The sequence below is a fragment of the Carcharhinus amblyrhynchos genome, chromosome 5 (assembly GCF_965287045.1).
Source record: "Carcharhinus amblyrhynchos chromosome 5, sCarAmb.v2.hapA, whole genome shotgun sequence".
NCBI lineage: Eukaryota > Metazoa > Chordata > Chondrichthyes > Carcharhiniformes > Carcharhinidae > Carcharhinus > Carcharhinus amblyrhynchos.
The window spans coordinates 108,193,367-108,217,334 of NC_137328.1; the positions used below are offsets into that span (position 1 = coordinate 108,193,367).

Sequence of the window (23,968 nt, forward strand, 5' to 3'; positions counted from 1 at the left end):
TGGTGCGCAAGGACACCCACGCACACTCCCTCTCCCAATTTATAGCTATTCAGATAATAATCTGCCTTCTTGTTTTTGCTTCCAAAGTGAATAACCTCACATTTATCCAAATTATACTGCATTTTCCATTGATTAGCCCACTCACCCAACCTGCCCAGATCATTCTGAAGGATCTCTGCATCCTCATCACAGTTCACCCTTTCACCCAAGTGTATCAACTGCAAACTTTGAGATGTTACATTTTGTTACACTTAGGAATAGCTGGGGTCCCAGCACCAGTTCATGTGGCACCCCACTAGTTACTGCCTGCCAATTTGAAAAGCACCCATTAATTCCTATTCTTTGTTTCCTCTCTGCCAACCAGTTTTCTATCCATCTCAATACACTTCCCCCAGTCTCATGCACTTTAATCTTGCATGACAATCTCTTGTCCGGGACTTTGTCAAACGCTTTCTGAAAGTCCAAATATACCACATCGACTTGTCAACTCTATTAGTTACATCTTCAAAGAATTCCAACAGCTTTGTCAAGCATGCTTTCCCCTTCATAAATCCACACTGACTCCCTCTGATTCTGCCACTGCTTTCTAAATGCTCTGGACCTCTTTGGACTGTGGGAGAAACCGGAGCATCCAGAGGAAACCCACACAGACATGGGGAGAATGTGCAGACTCCACATAGAAGTGACTGAAGCTGGGAATTGAACTCGGGTCCCAGCGGAGGAGTTAACCACTGTGCCACGTGCTGCCCCATAACAAGGGGTTTATACAACACAAAAAACACTGGAAATGCTCAGCAGATGATGTGGAATACTCAGCAGGACAGGCAGCATATTTGGAGAGAATCAGAAGTAATAGCACAAATAATGCTCTCTGAAACACTTGGGATGTAAGAAGCCTGTAACTGGGACGGGAAAAGAAACTCTGAAGTTGCAACTTTCAAATTTCCCGCGCTGCTGGGGGAAGGACCCAGTGTGCATGCGGAGGAGTTAACTTCGTCACGCATACGTCTGTACGTTGTGATGTCAACGCGCAGTGTGGGAGAGCGTCAGGACGCGCACGCGCGTTGGCCATTTGGCGCCCCTTCCCTGGCTAAGGGCAACCCGTGATGTCATCAGCGCATGTGCGCACGCGCAAAACTCCAGGAGGCGAGGGATCACGTGACCGTGGACACCTGATTGGTCGAGCGCCCCGGCCAATGGTGTGAGAGGTCGAAGAGGAAAGGTCGAAGTTGAGCGCGGGGCCGGCGTGGGCAGGGGGAGGCTAACAGTAGTGGTGGAGGGTTTGTTCTGTGTGTTCGGGGGGCTGGATGGATGGAGGCCGCTCGGTGTTGAGGCTGGCGGCTTGAATTCCCCCCCGTGCCCCAACCAACCGGGAGTCACAGCGATGACGGCCAACGAGGAGCAGACGGTGAGCCGAGCTGGGCTCTGTGTCTATCGGGCTGGGCGGGAGGCAGGGACTCAGTGGAGGGGCTGTTCTCCCTGGGAGTGGGGACTCAGAGCGAGCGGCCCTGTCCTCCCTCTGGCAGGAATTTGACAGCTGGGCAACATCTCCCAGTAAAAAGTCTGACAACCCCAGGTTTTAGTCCAACCGATTTATTTGATAGTAAACGCACAAACTTTCGAGGTTTCCCTCTTCGTCAGGTGAATGGAGAGTTCTGGCCTCGGACACAGCATATAAAGCACAGACAGTTTAGAGATTACTGATTAAAATGTGAATCCTTACACCTAACCTGCTGTTCAAGTCCTAAAGCGGCTGACAATGTGTGTGGTAGGAGCACTGATCACAGGTTAAAGAGATGTGTATTGTCTCCAGACAGCACAGTAAGTGAGGTTTTGCAAACCCAGGCAAGTCACGGGGGTTACAGATAGTGCGACATGAACCCAAGATCCCTGTTGAGACCGTCCTCATGTGTGTGGAACTTGGCTATCAGTCTCTGCTCAGCGACTCTGCGCTGTCGTGTGTCGTGAAGGCCGCCTTGGAGAACGCTTACCCGAAGGTCAGAGGCTGAATGCCCGTGACTTCGGGTAAGTGTTCTCCAAGGCAGCCTTCACGACACACGACAGCGCAGAGTCGCTGAGCCGAGACTTGTAGCCAAGTTCCACACACGTGAGGACGGTCTCAACAGGGATCTTGGGTTCATGTCGCACTATCTGTAACCCCCGTGACTTGCCTGGGTTTGCAAAACCTCACTCACTGTGCTGTCTGGACACAATACACATCTCTTTAACCTGTGATCAGTGCTCCTTCCACACACATTGTCAGCCATTTTAGGACTTGAACAGCAGGTTAGGTGTGAAGATTCGCATTCTAATCAGTAATCTCTAAACTGTCTGTGCTTTATATGCTGTGTCCGAGGCCAGAACTCTCCATTCACCTGACGAAGAGGGAAACCTCGAAAGCTTGTGCATTTACTATCAAATAAATCGGTTGGACTAAAACCTGGTGTTGTCAGACTTTTTACTGTGTTTACCCCAGTCCAACGCTGGCACATCCACATCACAACATCTCCCAGCCCATGTGCAATGGTGCTGAAGGTTCTGTCCCTGGGGATGATGAAGCTGCTGGGCATCTTCCAGGAATGTGTATGTTGGGGCTTTCTTATTCCTTAGCATGAAGAGCGGGAGCAGTATTGATGACTGACAGAATGAGACAGGAGGAGAATTGGGGTGAGACTGTTGAACCATTGAATCCCTATGTGAAGAAGGAGGCCAATTTGGTCTATGGAGCCTGCAATGACAGCAATCCTGTCCAGTCCCCACCCTGGCAACCTCGTATTTACTGTGCTAATCCTTCTGACACTAAGGGACACTAAGATTATGACCAATCCACCTAACCTGGACACCTTTAGACTGTGGAATGAGACCAGAGCATCTGGAGGAAACCCACGCAGAAATGTGTAAACTCCACACGGTCACCCAAGGCCAGAATTGAACCTGGGTTCCTGGGGGTGTGAGGCTGCAGTACTAACCAATGTGCTACTCCATTGTAGATTTTCAGCCTATGTTTTGTCCTTTTAACTTTCACTGTGGTCTCAGTACATTGCTTCTGAGGCTGGGTGACTGGCAAATATAACATTGCAATAAATTTGGCAAAGAGTCATCTGGACTCAAAACACCAGCTCTTGTCTCTCCTTACAGATGCAGGATGTGCACGTGTGTTGCCCATTTGGTGCCCCTTCCCTGGCGAAGGGCAACCCAAGTGATGTCATCAGCGCATGTGCGTAAGTGCAAAACTCTGGGTGGTGAGGGATCACGTGACTGAGGTTTTTTCAGCATTTTCTCTTTTGATTTCAATAAGGCAGATTTATTGCATTCTCAGAGTACAGCCATTCTCCAGGTGAAGAAATTTCTTCTCGTTTCCATCGTAAACTGTACTCCATTCTATGCTGTATCTTCAAGCAGTGATTCCTGATTTTGGACACCACCGGGAACATCCTTTTTTTGCATCTAGTCCTGTTACAATTTTATAGATTTCAATGAGATCAACCACCTTCCTTCCCCCCCCCCCCCCATTCTTCTGAACTCCAATGAATACAATCCTAACCGACTTAGCCTCTCCTCATGTCAGTCCTGCCATCCCAGGAATCAGTCTGGTAGAGGTTGTGAGTTTGGGAGGTGCTACCAAAAGAGATTTGCTGCATTGCATCTTGCAAATGGTGCACACTGTGTCTTAATGGTGGAAGAAGAGAATGTTTAAGTTGGTGTTGGGGTACCAATCAAATAGGCTGCCTCGTCCTGGGTGGTATTGACTCGATTGTTGGAGCTGCACTCATCCAGGCAAGTGGAAAGTATTCTGTCACATTCGTGACTTGTGCCTTGTCAATGGCGGACAGGCTTTGGGGAGTTGGAAGGTGAGTTACTTGCCACAGCGTTCCTAGCCTCTGACCTGCTCTAGTAGCCAGTATTAAATGGCTCGTCCAGTTTGGTTTCTGGTCAATGATAATCCCCAGGATGTTGATGGTGGGGGCTTCAGCAATGGTAATGCCATTGAATGTCAAGGGTATGAGTTTGGATTGTCTCTTGATGACGATGGCCATTGTTTGGCACTTGTGTGACATGAATGTAACTTGCCAATTCTCGCCCAAGCCAAAATGTTATCCAGGTCTTGCTTATCTGAGGAGCTACAAATGGTGCTGAAGATTTGTGCAATTATTTAGGAACATTGCACATCTGACCTAATGATGGAGGGATGGTCTGTGATGAAGCAGCTGAAGATGATTGTGCCTAGAACACTACCGTGAGAAACTTCAGCAGTGAGGTCCAGGACTGACATGATTGCCCTCCAATAACCATAGCCATATTCCTTTGTGTTAAACACGCCCCCAACCAGCAGAGAATTTTGCCCTGATTCCCATTGTCTCTAGTTTTTCTAGCACTCCTTGATGCTAAACTCATCCAAATGCTGTCTTGATGTCAATGGCAGCCGCTCACCTCACCTTTGTTGTTCAGCTCTTTTGTCCATGTTTGGACCAAGTCTGTAATGAGGTCAGGAGGTGAGTGACCCTGGAGGAAGCCAAAGTGTGTGTCAATGAGCAGGTTATTGCTAAGCAAGTGCCACTTGATAGCACTGCACTGTTGATGTAGACTAAGGGGGCAATAGGTCATTAGCTGGATTGAGTTTGTCTTGTTTTTGTGTATAGGACATTCTTAAGCAATTTTGCACATTCAGTAGATGCCAGTATTTTATCTGTGGTGAAACTGATTAGGTAGGGATGCAGCTCATTCTGGAACATATCTTCAATACTATTGTCAGAATGTTGACGGGGGCCAGACCTCTTGTGGTATCCAGTACCTTCAGCTGTTTCTTGATATTACTGCTCCTGCACACACTGCTGCATACCCAGGAAACTTGTGATACAAGCAAAGAACAATAGTTGTTGACAGTCAGAAATAAGCACAGAAAATACTGGAAATGCTTATGGGGTCCGGCAGTAACTGCTTAGAGAGGAACAATTAATGTTGCCGGTCATTGACTTTTCATCAGAACTGGTAATCTTGCTTGTTCTGGCATTCTTTAAATGCAAATCTAACTTTGTCTGAATCACCTACTCTGGATATAATCATAGTATTCCTATAGTGCAGAAGGAGGCCATTCAGCCCAACGCGTTTGCACTGACAATCCCACCTAGGCCCTACCACCATAACATATTTACCCTGCTTTTCCCTCTAACCAATGTATCCCGGGACACTAAGGGGCAATTTAGCATGGCCAACGCACCTAATCCACACACCCTTGGACTGTGGGTGGAAACCAGAGCACCCGGAGGAAAAACACACAGACACGGAGAGAACGTGCAAACTCCACACAGGCAGTGACCCAAGCTGGGAATCGAACCTGGGTTCCTGGAGCTGTGAGGCAGCAGTGCTAACCAATGTGCCACCGTGCTGCCCTTCACAAGGGTGCCAAGCAATTTAAGTTTTATAATCCAGACTTGAAATGTTGGCTCTATCTTCGCACATGCTGTCAGACTTGCTGAGTTTCTTCAGCATTTTCTGTTTTGTTTTTGATTCCATCGTGTTGCCTTTACATTAAGTAGGTTCTTTTCTCTCCAATAACATTGATTTTTTTTTTGTATTTTCTTTTCAGATGGAGCTTGAAGCTCTTCGCTCCATTTATGAAGGAGATGACTGTTTTAAGGAACTTAGTCCAACATCTTTTCAATATAGGGTGAGTTATATTAAGCCATTGCATTGATTAGGATGTTAATGTTTTGCACTTCAGGATATTATGCCTTTGGATTCTGTGCACGTTCATTAGCGTTGAACTCATTTACAGCAGCAGAGTTTCCCTGTAGCATCCACATGTGCAATGGTGATCCGATTATTGGAAAACCAAAAGGCACAATATTTTGTAGTTTAGTTTATTAGTGTCGCAATTATGCTTACATTAACACTGCAATGAAGTTACTGTGAAAGTCCTCTAGACACCACACTCTGGCGCCTGTTCGGGCACACTAAGGGAGAATTTAGCATAGCCAATGCACTTGACCTGCACAGCTTTCAGACCATGGGAGGAAATCGGAACACCTGGAAGAAACCCATGCAGGCACAGGGAGAATGTGCAGACTCTACACAGACAGTGACCCAAGCTGGGGATTGAACCCAAGTTTCGGGCACTGTGAGGTGATTGTATTTGTCATCAGTTTGGTTTTGAAGCCAGACTTTGACTGTTGGGTGCAGCTGCATCATCCTCCTCTTGGATACTTGTGGGGCAGTTTTATTGCTGTTTTGATTCTTTCTTTCTCAAAATATGCAACTTTTTTGTTCCAAAACTTGATGTTCAAGTGGTGAAACAATTTTCTTATTTACTGGGAGTGATCTGCTCCACAAGTTAAAAAGTTAAAGTTTATTTATTAGTCACAAGTAGGCTTACATTAACACTGCAATGAGGTTATTGTGACAATCCTCTAGTCGCCACACTCTAGCACCTATTGGGTACACTGAGAAAGAATTTAGCATGGCCAATTAACCTAACCTGCACATCTTTGGACTGTGGGAGGAAACTGGAGCACCCGGAGGGAACCCACGCATATACGGGGGGGAATTTGCAAACTCCACACAGGCAGTGACCCAAGCTGGCACTTTGAGGCAGCAGTGCTAACCATGTGCCACCATGTCGCTCCAGCAGAGTTTCTAACCTCACCAGATTAGTGTTTAGAGGACAAAGTTGAAATTCCACCCTTCCTCCCTCCTCCATTGTTAAAGAAGAAAGCCACTTTTGACTTAGAGTAATGACCATTGTGAAATAAATGACCAGAGTCGATTGGCTATATCTCCTTCAAACTTTCAACAATGTATTCAGAACTGCCAAGATGTTGTTTTCAAATTAGTCAACGTTTATATTTAGAATGTCTTCCCTTCTCTGCCAGTACTGCTTTTGACCTTCTTTCCATTTTGTTGCTTTTCGACTTTATTTTAGGTAGGTAACCTTGGCGACCCTAAAGCCTTCCTGCTAGAAATTTCATGGCCTGAAATGTATCCAGAACTTCCCCCAAACATATCATTGAATGCCTTCTTCAACAATAGCATGTAAGAGTTCCAACCCTATTTAGCAGAAAATGCAAGATTTTTTTATCCTTCTTGCAATTTTAAAGAGCTCTTGAATTAGTTGATTTGTGAATTAAATTCTAACTGTAATTTCTGGGTATGAGTGCTCGTATTTAAAATCACAGTAAGCACACGTTTTGGTAAGAGAATTTCTTTAGTTTGATTCTGCCTAAATTCATATTACTAAGGCAAATGATGTTCAGCTAATTTGCTGGAGTTTTGGCTGATGAGGGTAATGCTGCGGGTATGGTACATGGACTTCCAGCAGGTATTTGCACAACAGACCTATGGGTAAATTTGTAGTTTGTGAAATAAAACATAGGAGCAGGAGGAGGCCATGTGGCCGTTCAAGCCTTCTCTGTCATTCTTCACAATCATGGCTGATCATCCAACTCAAAATCTAATTCTGCTTTCTTCCCATAACCTTTGATCCCATTCACCCCCAAGTGCTATATCTAGCCTCCTCTTGAATTCATTCAAAGGGACAGGAGTAACCTGGATACAAAATTTGCTGAGTGGCAGGGCACAGAGTCTTGGTTAATGATTATTTTTCAGTCCAGGGGAATGTACATGTTTATAGTGGAGTTCTCCAGAAGTGGGTGTTGTGACTCTTGCTTGTCCTGATGTATGTTTATGACAGCGACCTTGGTGTAAAGGGCACAATTTCAAAATTTGCCTCTGCAGAACTTAGAAGCATTGTAATCTGTGAGGAGGATAGTGTATAACTGCAAGAGGACAAAGACGTGTTGATGAAATGGATAGACAGGTGGCAGATTAAATTTAATGTGGAGAACTATGAAGTGATTCATTTTTTTGAGGAATAATGCAGAGAGACTTTATAAAGTAAAGAGTACAATTCTAAGGGAGTGCCCGAGCGGAGTGACCCAGAAATAAAGGCATTTAAATCATGGGAAATGTCAGGACAGGTTGAGAGGGAATTGATTTATTATCTAAAAAGGAAGAATGTGCGTGGATATGAGGACAAAAAATGGGATTAGCAATAGGTAAGGCACAACTACATCCAGCTAGCACTGACATGATGGGCTGAAGGACCACTTTATTTACTGTAATTATTCTATAATGCCAGACTTTGTGGAGGTGTTTTGATGTGCCATATGACTAACCCAGAAAAGTGTCTCAGAGCCAACCTATAAAAGAAAACATAAACAGAAAAGTGAACATGAACTTAACTAGACAGCTAAGAAAAGAAAATTTAAAAATATAATTTCCTAACTTTCATCCCATGTACAAACAGTTGACCGTGAAGTTTTAATTAGAAATCTTTTTATTTCCCCTCCCCAGTCCAAGATGAAAGACTTTGCTTTGTTAGTGATTCCATGATTAATGACCAATGTTTCACCTACTTCAGATTGGAAAGTTGCAATTAGCTGTGTAAAGAACGGGTATAATGTATTTTCAGTAAAGCTGACAACTAAAGGATTAACCACACTCGGTTCCTAAGTTTGGTAATCCGTCTGGTGACATTTTTTTTGATGTACGTCTTGTGTGCTCTTCAGTTCTTCGTCAGTAAAACAGAATATAATAGCCAAGCTACATGAGCAGGTTGAAGCAAACCTGGGGACTGCCATGGTGTACACACTGTTCGAATGGGCTAAAGACAACCAAGAGCAGCTGATGGAAAACCACCACCCAGTAGTTAGTTCAGTGGTAAGTCTGTATCAAAGAATGCTTTAACTGTAAGAGATGTTTAATTGCTGACGGTATTCTATTTTGGATTTAATGATTCAAATTGTGACAGTGCAGCTGCAATATAAGGAAACTATTCTGTATCCATGTCTGTGGTTGATATTGAAGTTTAATTTGTTTTGACGAGACTCCCAAGATTTTTGAACATTTCTTCTTCTAGACACAGGTTCAAGCCAAGTTCGCTTCCATTTAATGTGAAAAACAAACCTGCATTTAGAGACCGCCTTTTGTGACCTGGGGATGTCCCAAAGCACTTCACAGCTAGTGCCTTTCTTTTGAAGTGTGGTCACTGTTGTAATTTAGCACCCAATTTGAATGCTGCAAAATCCCATAAATGGTATTGATGTAAATGATAAAAAGTTTTAAGGAGTATCATTTGAGCATTAAATGTTAGTAGGAATAGAATGCCTTGGCTCCCTTTTAAAAAGTGTCACAGGATCTGTTATGAATTGTTTAGTTGAACGATTGGTATTCAGTCAACTTCTCCCAGAGAAAAATATTTCCTTGATTCTCATAAGACAACAAGTACAGTTTCTCTTTATGTCCTTCTAACAGAAGAAGTTAGAAGTAATTAGTCTAATAATATTGAATTTGTATATTTTTGGGGTTTCCTACAGACCATATCGCTGACTGAAAATACCGTAATATCAAATACTTCTGTGGCGAAGAAAAAGGAGAAAAAAGAACAGCTGTCAAAATCCCAAAAAAAGAAATTGGCTGATAAGACAGGTTTGGAATTTTGCTCTGAACATACAAATGAATGATTTGATTTGATTTATTATTGTCACATGTATTAGTATACAGTGAAAAGTATTGTTTCTTGTGGGCTATACAGACAAAACATACCATTCATAGAGAAGGAAAGGAGAGAGTGCAGAATGTAGTGTTACTCTACATTGCTAGGATGTAGAGAAAGATTAACTTAATGCAAAGTAGGTCCAGTCAAAAGTCTGACAGCAGCAGGGAAGGAGCTGTTCTTGAGTTGTTTGGTATGTGACCTCAGACTTTTGTATCTTTTTCCTGACGGAAGAAGGTGGAAGGGAGAATGTCCAGGGTGCATGGGGTCCTTAAACGGCTGCATTGCCGAGGCAGCGGGAAATGTAGACAGAGTCAATGGATGGGAGGCTGGTTCGCGTGATGGATTGGGCTACATTCACGGCCTTTTATAGTTCCAAGCCAAGTCAGTGTATTCTTTTTCACTTTCTTGGAAATGCAACCAGGTGGGGTGAAGATGTTTTGATATATAGCATAGTATTTCAGTTATCTAATGCATTTTCTCCACACTTAACGATCTGTCAGAAGGACATTATGAAGCAGATGGATTTTTATCGCAATTCTGTAGCTTTAAGGGCACTTTTTTAAATTCTTGATTTATTTAAATCATGGAATTTAAATTCCTCAGCTGCCATGGTTGGATTTAATTGTTGTCTTTGGATCAGTGCTTCAATAACAAAGCTGCTGTTGCTCCTTAATTTCCCTCTTGGTCTGTATTTTTTTTGTAAATAGCCTCTCTCTCAGCCTCCTCAGAAACAAAAGGTTTCTAACACAATGATGTGAAACACCCCTCTCAGTAACCTGACATAACTTAAAAATTTGGATCTCTGGGAATACTTCCTATTCATTGTACTAAGCTTTGCAATTAAGTTCATCTGGCTGTGTTTGGGAAGAAGAGTTGGGCCCTGGTCTTCACTCATCATTGTTAATCCCTGTTGGGTGACTATCTGTGTGGAGTTTGCATGCTCTCCCCATGTCTGATTGGGGCTTCCTCCAGTTTCTACCCACAGTCCAAAAATGTGCAGGTTAGGTGTATTGACCTCAGTCAGTGCTCGGGAATAGGGTGGGGGAGTGGGCCTAGGTAGAATGCTCTTTCGCAGGATCGGTGCAGATTGGATGGGCTAATGGCCTCCTGCACTGTAGGGATCCTTTGACAGGATGAAGCCAGGATTGGTCTTGGGGTTAATGCTCCCGAAGTCAAGTAGCTGACTGATACTTCCTCAGGATCACCCATAAATCCTAGCTAAAGGTTGTCTGGAATCCATGGTCGCTAGTCCAGGAAAAGGCGGTGGGAAGAAATTGGTGTGAAAGGAACAATACTTCCGTTTGAATCTCACTCTGAGGACTTGTTTGTTCTGTCGTTTGATTTTTCCACTAGACAACAGAGGAGAACTGCCACGAGGATGGAATTGGGTGGATGTTATTAAGGTAAACTTTGATTTTGTTTTTGTAAAGCTCAAAAATTTGAGCCGCATAGTACTTGGCAGGAGCCTGTGACTGTACGGAAACTGTGCTAGCAGTTGTACTTATTTTTTTGAAAGATATAAAGGAAATCTTGCCCTAAAACGCAAGATTCGGATTTGTAAAATGATTTGAAGCATTTCAATTGCTAACAAGCTTTTTTGCTTTCTCTCAAACAAAATCTGCTGATGCTTGATGGATGACTTTGTTCCTGCAGCATGTAAGTATTTTTTAATATTAAATCTTTTCCCCCACCCATAGAATATTCTGTGCAAGCAGATTTCATTAATTGAGCTAACTGTTGGACGTACTCAGTTAACTGAATAAGTGACATTCTATCTAATAAAATTTGACTGCGCCCTTATTCCCAAACCTTGTTTCTTAGCCCTAAAATCCCCCCCATGGAAGAAAACATTCCAACATTCACTCTGTCACACCCCCTAATAAAGTCACCTCTCATTCTTCTAAATTCCAAAGTGTATAGGCCCAACCTACTCAATGTTTCCTCATAAAACAACACCTTCACACCAGGAATCAGCCAAGTGAATCTTACCTTCATTGCTTCCAGTGCAAGTTCATCAACCCTGAAGTAAGGAGTCCAAAACTGTACACCATTGAGGTCTCACTAAAGCCTTGTACAGCTGTAGCAAGACTTCCCTACTTTTATATTCCATCTTCTTTACAGTAAAGGCTAACATTCCAGTTGCCTTCCTAATTACTTGTATTTGCAAACTAATTTGTTTGTGACTATGTACAAAGAGTACTGCTATCCTTTGTACTGAAACTTTCTGCAGTCTTTCAGCCTTCTCTGTGAAAAGTGGGCAAGTTCATATTTTTCTGTGTTACTTTTTGCCCATTCACTTAATCTATTTATCTCTGCAGATTTTTGGGAGGCACCTTACTTTCCTACCTATCTCTGTACTGTCCACAAATTTATCGAAAGTACAGTTTGTATCTGCATCCAAGCCATTAATATGGGTCGTAAATAGAAGCCCCAATGCTGATCCTTGGGGTACTCCATAAGCTACAGTTTTGCCATCTCAAAATAATTCATTTATCCCTTCAATAGCACCTGCCGAAAAGTGACCTCTACCACCTGAAAGAACAAGGACCATGGGATGCATGAGATCACCATCACTTGCAGGCTCCCTTCCAAGTCACTCACCATCCTGACTTGGAGCTGTATCTTTCTTCCACTGTCGCTGAGTCAAAATCCTAGAACCCAATCCCTAACAACACTAAGTGTACCTGCACCATATGGACTGCAGTGACGAAAAAGGCAGCTCACCGCCATCACCACAGGGCAATTAGAGACGAACAATATAAATGCTGATCTAGACTGAGAAACCAAAAGCGTGTGAAATAATTTTTAAAAATCCTGACTGGTTTCTGTTTGTTAGCCAATCTTCTTAAACTTGCTAATATATCTCACCAACACCATGTGCAGCAGCCTTTGATTGTGATACCATATCAAATGCCTTTTGGCAGTCCAAGTATACCACATCTACAGGTTCCCCTTTAGCCACCCTGCTTGTTAAGAATTCTGATAAATTTATCAAACACCATGTTATGATTTTCTAAATGTCCTGTTGCTACCTCCTGAGTAATGGATCCCAGCACTTTTCCAATGACCAATTTTAGACTGACTCGCCTATAGTTTCCTGCTCTTTGTCAATTCCTTTCTTGAATAGTAGTGGTACATTTGTCAGTAAGATGTAAGCGATTTCAGATTTTATCGTTGGGAAATTGAGTTACACTTTAAAAAGCAGTTTTGGAAACGTATTCGCAAGGTTCTATAATATTCCAGTTTCATTAAAATTGAACAAAGTATATTCTAATCAAATTTATTTATTCTTTCTCTCCCTCCCCCCCCAGTTGAGCAAAACCGGCAGCAAAGACGATGACTAATCCGTTTATGGACTGGTGTGAAGTTAGAATTTCAGATTTATTTTGCTGGAGCACATTCATTTTCCCGTGTTTTGTGTGGAAAAGCTCTTTGGAAAAATTACAGCCTCTGTTTTGGTATGAAATCATTGTGGGTTTTGTTATTACTCTACAGGCCAACTGCACATTTCGGTGGCAACTGATGCACTAAATCTGACACTCAATCACTTACAAATGCAAAATAAAAATGCAGAATAACTTGAGCTGCTCCTGAGTCGGACACATGGTAGCAGATTGCTTTATTACATCTATTTCTTGTGGTGTATTACCTCTGAAGTTGTGTTTTTAATTATGAGGCCTGGCTCGATATTTTCCTGAGCAGCCTGGGTAAGATGGTGACCTATCTGCAATCATGCTAACAGTTTTTGCTATTTTAACTAGGGTATTAAGGACTGTACCTGTTTCCCTCACCTGCCCCTTTTTGATATCCTGTCTTATCATGAGGAGATCAACCGGAAATATTTAGGATTTTAATAAAGCTTTTAATATTTCTTATCGCATGGACTCTTATTATATGTAAAAGCAGGGAATATTTCCCACACAGGCATATGTAATCTGCAGTAAGAGGGAAACTGTGGCTGTTACCTGCCGAGATTTCAGGATCATATTTGACATTGACATGATTGTCTCAGTCCATCACTTGGATTGGAAAATTCTTAACATTTGTTGGCAGGCTAGTTACTAGTGAGTGTCGCAGGTTTAGCATGGGATCTTCTAAATTCATTTCTGAAAGGAATTGTGGCTGGAGTGATCCTATTAACAAACGCAAATACAGATATACACGTTCAAAAAGATCCTTACAAGCTTGATCAATGGACAGAGAAATACAGATACCGTTTCATGAATTGAGTTCAAGGATGAAATTTAGCCGAGGGGAAGTTTATGTAGAGTATGAGGAAAGCTATGAAGATAGAACTTGGGCATTTAAAGCTATTAGGTTTATTTTATTCATGTCACAAGTGGGTTTACATTAACACTGCAATGAAGTTACTGTGAAAGTCTTCTAATTGCCATTTTCTGCTACCTGTTCGGGTACACTGAGGGAGAATTTAGCATAGCCAATGCACCTAACCAGCATGTCTTTCACACTATGCGAGGAAACCAGAGCACCCAGAGGAAACCCACATAGACACGGGGAGAACATGCAGCCTCTGGACAGGCAGTGACCCAAGCTGAGGATCAAACCCAGGTCCTGGCATTGTGAGGCAGCAGTTCTAATCACCGTGTTGCCAATATCATTGGTGTGATATTCCCAGGCTGTTTCAAAAAACAAACCAGGACTATTGGGATGCATAGCATAGGTTGAAGTATAAATCCAGAAAAGTTATTTTTAAACCCTTTATTTGCCCTAGATTTAATGAAGCCTATTGCAATGGTCTAATTGGGACAGGTCCATATCCACCAGTGGTATAGCTGCCTGTAATAAATTTGGAGGTGGGAACGGGCCCATGGGTGAAACTGGCTCCTTCGTGATGGGTTGTTGATTATTGAGGCAGTTGATGCCAATTATTTCTTGAGTTCAGTGGATTCTAGTGGTGGCTTAGGGATTACTTGCAAGTATCAAGGCTTTATTGCCTCTCCAGAAGGTTGGCATGCACACATTGACAAAGGTACTTAGTGCCTGATTGCATAGTGAGAGTGGATAGCCACTGAAATCTTACTTAGTCTCCAATCCTTTTGCATTGGCATTTCTGGGTGAGCTGGTATTTCTGTCCTCCCTGGGTCCTTGGCCTGGTGAAAGCCCAGCACTGGCATGGTAATTTGGTTGGGGTCTCTGTTTTCAAAGCCCAATCAGTTTCTCACTGGCTGTCCAGATAATGGACTGGACCCTCTTCATTTCCATTAAATTCCACCCCACATCAAGAGTATCGTGTGCAGTTTCTTTTGAGTCTATTTAGTGAGGGATAATTGTTCAGAAGCTATACAACTGATCCCAAAAATTAAGGGACTATCATATGAGGAAGGATGTGACTACCTTGGGTCTCCTCTCCAAGAACAATGAGAGAGGATTTGATAGAAATGGAAGCATCAATAAGGTGTGTCGCCACTCTTTTACTGCTTTTATGAAGTATGACACATTTTACATCTCTGTGCTGTCAACTTTGATCTTATACTTGCCTTAATGATCAAATTCATTAAGATGGCAAAGCTTGGGTTGTACCTAAGATGAAGTCTTTTATCCACAAACACCAAAGACCTTTTCACACCAGGGAGTCCTCGGAGAGAAATGAGAGGCATAAGAAGGCCCAATGTGCCATTTGAAATTAGGAAGTTGCATTTATCTTGACCAGGTTATGCAGTTGAAGGTTAAACCAACATTGTGATATCAGACTGTTGACGTCATCATCTCAGTCCTTTCAGATTATTGCAGTTCCTCGGGAAGATAAGTCCCAGCCACTCTCCATTGCCAATATCATCCATAAATACCGGTGATATGACAACTCTGGACTTTTCTCGATTTCTGACAATTTCCCCAATGAGAAAACACTATTATAAGGTAAAGTTTATTTATTAGTCATAAGTAGGCTTATATTAACACTGCAATGAAGTTATTGTGAAAACCCTCTTGTCGCCATACTCCAACACCTATTCGGGTTCATGGAAGGTGAATTTAGCATAGCCAGTCAATCGAACCCCATATCTTTGGACTGTGGGAGGAAACTGGAGCACTTGGAGGAAACCCATGCAGACATGGACAATGTACAAACTCCACACAGACAATGACCCAACGCAGGAATGGAACCCGGGCCCTGGCATTGTGAGGCAGCAGCGCTATCCAAAGTGCCACTGTGCCGTCTATATCCAACTATAGGAATTCTTCTGCGAGCCCTTGGCAGTTAAACCTGGAGAGTTAACTGGTCCAGATGGAATTCCAACCAAGTTTATCCAAGTCTTGGCTTGTGTTCCATTATGCAATGTGTTGAGTCATTGGTTTGCTGACAGAATAGTCCAACATCGGTGGAAGCAGGCATTGCTCCAGGGCTGAAACAACAATCAGTAACATTGGACTACCCCTCTAAGATTGCAGGCCAGTTCAGACCTACGTGGTCACTATCCAACACCATTCCTCTACCTGACAAGTCATCAATTTGGTAACTGTGCTGAAAGGACAATGCACCATCAGGTTGATGTTGGGAGCTTCCTTTGTAAAAATGCCAGTCAGCAGGGAACAACCTCAAGCATTATCACAACAGGTTTTTTAAAGACCTCTGACAGGGTTAATTTTGCAGCCAAGCTGATAAAGATAAAGCATAGCTGAGATTCTTATCAGATGGATTACTGACTTTTCACTGACCGTACTGTGTGTCAGATACCTTGGCTTTGTATCTGGTGGTATCCTCAGCATCCAAAGATGTGTAGATCAGGTGGGTGGGGTTATGAAGGGAAGGCCTGGATGGGATGCTGTTTCTGAGAGATGGTGCAGAGTCGATGGGCTGAATGGCCTCTTTTCGCACTATGAGGATTCAATGATATTCTGTAAGTAGTCAATTAACAGGTTTGCCTCAGGGCACTCAGCTACGGTCAGATTGTTTCCTAATTTTTGTTAGTAATTCTTGTTAAAAGCTTTAAGTACTGGAAATATGTGGAAGGCGTGTTTCTACTCTGGGCCACAGGGTGCGGCCAGTGAGGTTCAGGAAACTTAATGCTCTCAATTAACGATGAGGAAAGCAGTATGCAACTAAATGGAATGCTATGTGAGCGAACCTCAGTCAACCTGAGCACAAACTTTTTGACATAAAGTTAGGTGACTCCACCCTGACACAGAGGAAAGCCTTGAAAATCCTGGTGTACACATTGAAGCTGTCTTATAAGTGGGATAGCCAAGACAGCCTGCTTAAAAAAAAGCAATGGATGTTTATTCTCAGATACTGCACCCTTTTCAGGCTTCCTGTCCACACCCTGCTGTTGATCCACACTGACTACTTCTGTCCCATGGTCGAACATGCCACGCCTCTGAGGTACCCTGGCCTCACCTACACACTGACAGTTTAGGGCAAAAGAGTACAGAAACCTGCACTGCCATTGGTCTTGGGGCCCCAAGTACCAGTCTTTAGACAACACTCTCTATTTTCACAACATTTGAAACACCACAAATGAGAAAGTTGTACTAAGTTTGGGAAAAAATCTCTTCTGCAATCTTCCCAGTTTTGAAACTGGTTTCCACCACCTCACCCAAAGTAATCAAGGCAACTCGGAGATTCAATCCTGTGGAGATTTTGAATGGAAAGATACCCATGTAGTCATGATTCAGATCCTCAATTAAATATTAGATGACAAAATCCACATATGTTCCCTGCCTGTAATGCAGAAATGCTGTATTAGTTTGTAGTTGTGTAATTTTAATTCAACATTTTTCCTTCTAATATAGTGTCCACCATTTCCCTGTCATCCGCTGAATTTGTCTAATTTTCTATGAGGATTCTACAAAATGATGCCCATGAGTCACTAAAAGTTGGCATGCAGGTGCAGCAAGCAATTAGGAAGGCAAATGATATGTTGGCCTTCAGCACAAGGGGATTTGAGTATTGGGGTAAAGATGCCTTGCTCCAATTGTATCAGCCATGATTGAATGGCAGAGCAGACTCGGTGGGCCAAATGGCCTAATTCAGCTCCTATACCTCAGTCTTATGGAATAAAGTCTTGGTAGGGAGAGTTTTGATACCAAGCTATGGCATAATAAGCAACGTAAAGCCAACTGAACTAGATTTAAAGTTTAACAAGTAGGCTTACATTATCACTGCAATGAAGTCATTGTGAACCAAAATTCCACTTCCCTTCCTACTCCCCCTCCCCCCATACCCCTTGACTCTCTTGTTAATAAGAATCAATCTAACTCAGCCTTAAAAGTATTCAATGACCCAGCCCCAACTGCAACCTGGGGAAGAGAATCCCCCAGACTAACAACCCTCTGAGAGAAAAAATTCTCCACATCTCCCCAGGTGTCTTAAATCAGAGACGCGTGCTTTTTAAACCCCAAATTCTAGGCTCTCTCGTAAAGGGAAACACCCTCCCAATATCCACCCTGTCAAATCCCTTCAGGATCTTCCTGTTTCAACAAGATCAACTTTAATTCTTCTAAACTCCAATGGATATAGGCCCAACCTTTCCTCACAGGGTGGACAGCAGGGTGGTGATTGGAGGATCTTCACAGTGACTTCATTGCAGTGTTAATGTAATGTATTTGTGACTAATAAATAAACTTAAAACTTAAACGATAGTTGAATATTTTTAAATGTTGATTTATCACTAGATGGCGCCATTGATCAATCAAATTCAGAATGTCTGACGAGTGAGGACATTTCTTGAGGCATTTTCTTTATGTAATTGAAATGGTCCTCCCAAAAACATTTGCAGCGGTGATATTCACCTATTGCCTGGATCCATAAACTGGAATACTGATACATTTTAGAGCCGGGAGGCATTGTGTTAACAAAAGGAAAAACATGCACTTTTCACAAGCTCTTTATAGCCAACAAAATACTTCAACAAAATACACTGCTGCCTCACAGCTCCAGGGACCTGGGTTCAATTCCAGGCTTGGGTCACTGTGTAGAGTTTGCAGGTTCTCCCTCTGTCAGTGTGTGTTTCCTCTGGGTGCTCCAGAATCCTCCCACAGTCCAAAGATGTGCGAGTTAGGTTGGTTGGCCATGCTAAATTGACCTTAGTGTCAGGGGGATTAGCAGGGTAAATGTGTGGGGATACAGGAATACGGCCTGGATGGGATTGTGGTCAGTACAAACATGATGGGCCAAATGGCCTCCTTCTGTATTGTAGGGATTCTATGAACCCCTTCATTTCAGAAGTCAGTCAAGTGGAACCTTTCCGCATTGTTTCCATTTTCCTTGCAATAAATCACATTTTATTTGAGTTTTTAATCACTTGCTGTGGCTACACACGATCTTTTGTGATTCATGTGCCAAGACATCCAGATCCCTCTGTACCACAGAGTTTTAGAATCATAGAATCCCTAAGTGCCAAAGGAGGCAGTTCGGCTCACTGTATCTGCACCAACTCATACCCAGGCTTATTTGTAACCCCACGTATTTACCCTGCTAATCTCCCAACCCATACATCTTGGGACCCAAAGGGACAAATTAACATGGCCAATCAACCTAACCCTGCACATCTTTGGACTGTGGGATGAAAGTGGGGCACGCAGAGAGAACCCACGCAGATACGGGGCGAACGTGCAAACTCCATGCAGACAGTGACCCAAGGTTGGAATTGAACCTGGATCCCTGGCGTTTTGAGGCAGCAGTGCTAACCACAGTGTCACTGTGCCACAATCTCCTTTTAAGTAACATACTTCAGTTCGTAGAAACTAGAAGCAGAAGTAAGTCATTCAGCCCTCTGAGCCTGCTCCGCCGTTCATTTTGATCATGGCTAATCATTGAATTCAATATCCTGATCCCGCTTCTTCCCATATCCCCTGATCCCTAATATCTAATTTCGTTTTGAAATCAGACAATATTTTCTTCCTGCTAAAGTGGACGTGTTCACATTTTTCCATATTATACCCGATCTGCCAGATTTTTGCCCCCTTGTTTAATCTATCTAAACCCCTTTTAAGATTCTTTAATGTCGACTTCGTAATTTACTTTCCTCCCTATCTTGGTATCATTGGCAAATTTAGTTACCATACATTCAGTCCCTTCATCCACGCCATTAATATATATTGTAAATAGTCGAGGCACTGATCACTGTGGCACTAGTGACATTCTGCCAACTCAAAAAATGACCCACTTATCCCTAATCTCTGTTTCCCATTAGCTACACAATCCTCCATTCATGTTACCCTTGACACCAAGAGCTCTTATTTTATGTCATAACATTTGATGTGGCACTTTCTAAAGTGCTTTTGATTTTTAATAGCACTGGTTGATGTGCAAATATTATTGGATAACTCCTGCTCACCTTTGGAATAGGGTTCAGGGATTTGTCACCTCCAACTCGTATACTCGTGTTTCAAGTGGGATCAGAACGTATGACCTTTTGCTCAGAAGTCAATAACACCATTGACCTTCTGCTCAGAGGTCGGTGCTACATTGAGTCAGGACTGGCAGCTGTACAATAGATTAATTATACACAAATAACCACTCTGTGCAAAGCGTTCATCATCCAGGAGGAAGACAAGATGGTCAACAAAACACATGGTGATAACTGTACACCATGGAAAGTAGCAATAAATTTCAAAACATTGTAAAATGTTAAGTGATGAGCAGTTGGACAAATTCAGAAGTGATTGTCTTTACTTAAAATCAAGAACAGATACACCTCACAGAGCGGCATGGCGACACAGTGGTTAGCACTGCTGCCTCACAGCACCAGGAACCTGTGTTTAATTCCCGGCTTGGGTTACTGTCTGTGCGGAGTTTGCACATTCTCCCTGTGTCTATGTGGGTTTCCTTCGGGTGCTCCAGTTTCCTCCCACAGTCTGAAAAATGAACGGATATGGTGCATTGGCCATGCTAAATTCTCTCTCAGTGTACCCAAACAGGTGCTGGAGTGTGGTGACTCGAGGAACAGTAACTTCATTGCAGTGTTAATGTAACTCTACTTGTGATTAATAAACTTTACCTTACTTTTACAAGTCATACTTAATTACTCTTGTACCGAAGTTCAATACACATCTCACACTTTGAATTTGCATTAACAAAGTGTATCCACTCAGAGAAAACAAGTCTTATTTAAGACCAAATGCAAGTTAACTTTTTAATGGCGAGAAAGAAAGCAAAGTACAACAGATGTGGGAAAGCCAAAATAAAAACAGCAAACAATGGAAACTCATAAGACCGGCCGCATCTATGGAGAGAGAAACAGAGTTAACAATTCAGATTGATGATAATCTAGTTGCCAAAGTCTCAAGTGTTGGCATGGCTCACTCTGGATTTAAATGGGAAAACACAGTAAGAAGTCTCACAACACCAGATTAAAGTCCAATATGTTTGTTTGATAGCATGTGCCACTAGCTTTCAGAACACTGCGCCTTCATCAGGTGAGTGGCATCAAAGCCAGTTGCTTGTGCTACCAAATAAACCTGTTGGACTTTAACCTGGTGTTGTGCGACTTCTCATTGTGTTTACCCCAGTTCAACGCCGGCATCTCCATATCATATTTAAATGGGAAAACATCAATTAAGATAACTACCCACTATCCAGATATTGTGTGTGTTATTTTAAACTGTGTTTCATAGAAACTTAGAAAATGGGAGCAGGCATAGGCCATTCAGTCCTTTGAGCCTTAACAAAGTAACACACCTCCAAAAAGCACCTTTAACAGAGTGACACAACTTCAAAAAAAACCTTTAACAGAGTAACACATCCCCAAAAAAAACACCTTTAACAGAGGAACACAGCCCTAAAAAGCACCTTAAAGTGACACATCCTTAAAAAGCACCTTTAGCAGAGTAACACAGTCCTAAAGAGCATCTTTAACAGAGTAACACATCCCTAAAAAGCACCTTTAACAGAGCAATACATCTAAGAGGAGCTTTAGAAAGTGAACACTGAGGCACAGAAGGAGGTGGGCACATGACTGGGTCTAAGAGCCAAGTTTCAAGAATGAGAACAGAACAGAGATTTAGGAAGGGAATTCCAGAACTTAAGGCCTTGGTAGCTGAAGGCACAGTCACCAGAGGCAGAGCAATTAAAATGAGGAATGCTAGAGAGGCCAAAATTAAAGGATTAGAATTAAAATGAGAAATGCTGGAAAATACTCTGCAAGTCTGGCAGCATCTGTGCAAAGAGAAATCGCGTTCAGGTTTAAGGTCAATGGCTAGCTCTTTCATCAGAGCTGGAGAATGTTGCAGATTAACAAATATCAAGCAAGTTCAGACTGGGGGGCGGGGGGGGGGTGGGGGAGGAAAGAACACAGAAAGGGACCTGTGACAGAGAATTGAGGCTGGGGGTGATTGGAATGCAAAGAGTGTGGCCATGGGACAAATAAAGGAACAAAGATGGATCCAGAGGAAGTGTAAACATTGACAACAGAATAACAGAGTACTGGGAGGCATGGAAAATGTGACAATGGGAAAGCTCCCTTGGCTCTGGGAATGAGGCAAGACAAAGGCAGGTGGACCACAGGCATGCAGACGATCCCACTGAGGCCTTCACTAGAATCTCCCCTCTCCCACTCCCAGTAGTTCAGATGCAGCCTTCCTTCAGAACCTGCCGGGAAATTGAGAGCAGCAGTTCAGGCCTAAAGGTTTTAACGCTCAGGCCACAAGAGTGCAAAATGCCCAATGGGAAGATGTGATGCTGTTCCTTGAGCTTACGTTGCTGAGCTTCATTGGAACAAAAAGCCAAGGATAGAATGGTCACCGTGTTGTGATAGTGTACGAACGAAGCAGTGGCATGATGGGGAAAACGGTTAAGTAATTGGTGTAAAGGAGAGCTGACCAAGCTATTCCAAATTGCCAGACCCCTGTAAAACTGACTCTGAATAACCTAAGACATGATGAACATCAGAGAAGGTCAAGTCAAGGCTGACTCCACATAACTTAGGGCTGGATGAGTGAGGCGAGATAAGGTCAGAAATGACAAAGTCTTCTTCTGTTCTACCTAAAGGACAAGATAATGATATTACTGATGAGACAAAGAGGTCTTAGAGGTCACTGGATCCTAATACAATTGATGATGTATTAATACTTGTATTACTAATTGAACATGTACACTGATAAGAAAAAGGTATAACTATGGAACTGATTCCTATAGCTGGCGCAGTCTTGGTATAGAATCAGCAGTTTGTAGGGACTGCTCTCTGTCTCCAAGACTCTGCCATATACTGCATGCAGTTTTGTGATAATAAAAGCTAGTTGTTTTTGCAAAGCAAACTTTGTTTAAGTTTTACTATCACAGCTCGGAAAACAAGAAATTCTCCACGACAACAGTGTGCGTATATAACCCAGGCTCATTAATGCCAATGACTGCTCCTTTTGATTGCCAGTTGTAGGGGGTCTTTCATCCCCAGTCATCTCCTTGGTGTGTGAATTTGGTCTCCATGGTAATCGATCTGAATGAATCACAGTTTAGCAGAAGGGAACCGGCTTGCCCTTGAACAGAGTTCTCTTTTTCCATTGGATTGTTTCCAGTGTCGATGACTGTGAGTGGGAGCGGGCTTCGGACCTGAAGCTGATGATAAGAGGGGACCGGCTGGGGCTCCACGCAGTTTGGGAAGTTACGACAAGACGCTGCCTGATTCATGTTCATACTGTCAGATTCGGTTCAATTCATGTTGCCCAGGCATTGTTAACACTTTGCTTTGGCAGAAATTGTTTGCCTCTCTGATCCGCTCCGGCTGTTTAAAGAAAGAGACAGCAGCTACACTGGGAATTGACCAGAACCTGAAAGTGAGCTCTGTTCAGTATTCCCAAGATTAAAATGCACTGTTACAAAACATAGATCAGCTTTATTCTGCATTTACTCCACCCCCTCCATATATGTGCCAATTATGTTTGCAGGAATTTAGTTCAAAATGTGCTGCCTTCATATTCTTGTAACTGTAGGCAATAAATGCAGCAATGCTTCTCCGGTGAGTTCAATCATACATAAAAACGAGGCATTGCTCTTCTCACCCTTACCCCCACCTCAGATATCTACTTTTCTTTCATCCCCTCATGGAATGTGGCAAGACAGTACCTGGTCCCATCTTTAATTGCCCTTGAGGAGGTGGTGGTGAGCTGCCTTCTTGAACCATTGCAATTCATCTGGTGAATCATAAAATCCTACAGTTCGGGAGGAGACCATTTGGCCCATCGAGTCTGCACTGAACACAATCCCACCCAGATCCTATCCCCATAACCCCATGCATTTACCCAAACTAGTCTCCCTGACAGTAAGGGGCAATTTAGCATGGCTAATCCACCCAACCTGCACATTTCTGGATTGGGGGAGGAAACCGGAGCACTCAGAGGAAACCCATGCAGACACAGGGAGAATGTGCAAACTCCACACAGTGACCCAAACCAGAAATCAAATGTGGGTCCCTGGTGCTGTGAGGCAGTGGTGCTAAACACTGTGCCATCATGCCGCTATGA

General features: G+C 43.0%; 1 protein-coding gene across 1 annotated transcript; it reads left to right on the forward strand.

The window, feature by feature from the left end:
• The first annotated feature begins 1,200 nt into the window (after positions 1–1,200).
• rwdd (RWD domain containing 4) lies at positions 1,201–13,428 on the forward strand. The gene is made up of 6 exons (XM_080189425.1): positions 1,201–1,408; positions 5,588–5,668; positions 6,920–7,029; positions 8,565–8,715; positions 9,372–9,483; positions 10,907–13,428. The coding sequence occupies exons 1-6, from the start codon at positions 1,385–1,387 to the stop codon at positions 11,023–11,025; spliced, it is 597 nt and encodes a 198-aa protein (XP_080045551.1). The 5' UTR covers positions 1,201–1,384; the 3' UTR covers positions 11,026–13,428.
• The last annotated feature ends 10,540 nt before the right edge of the window (positions 13,429–23,968 follow it).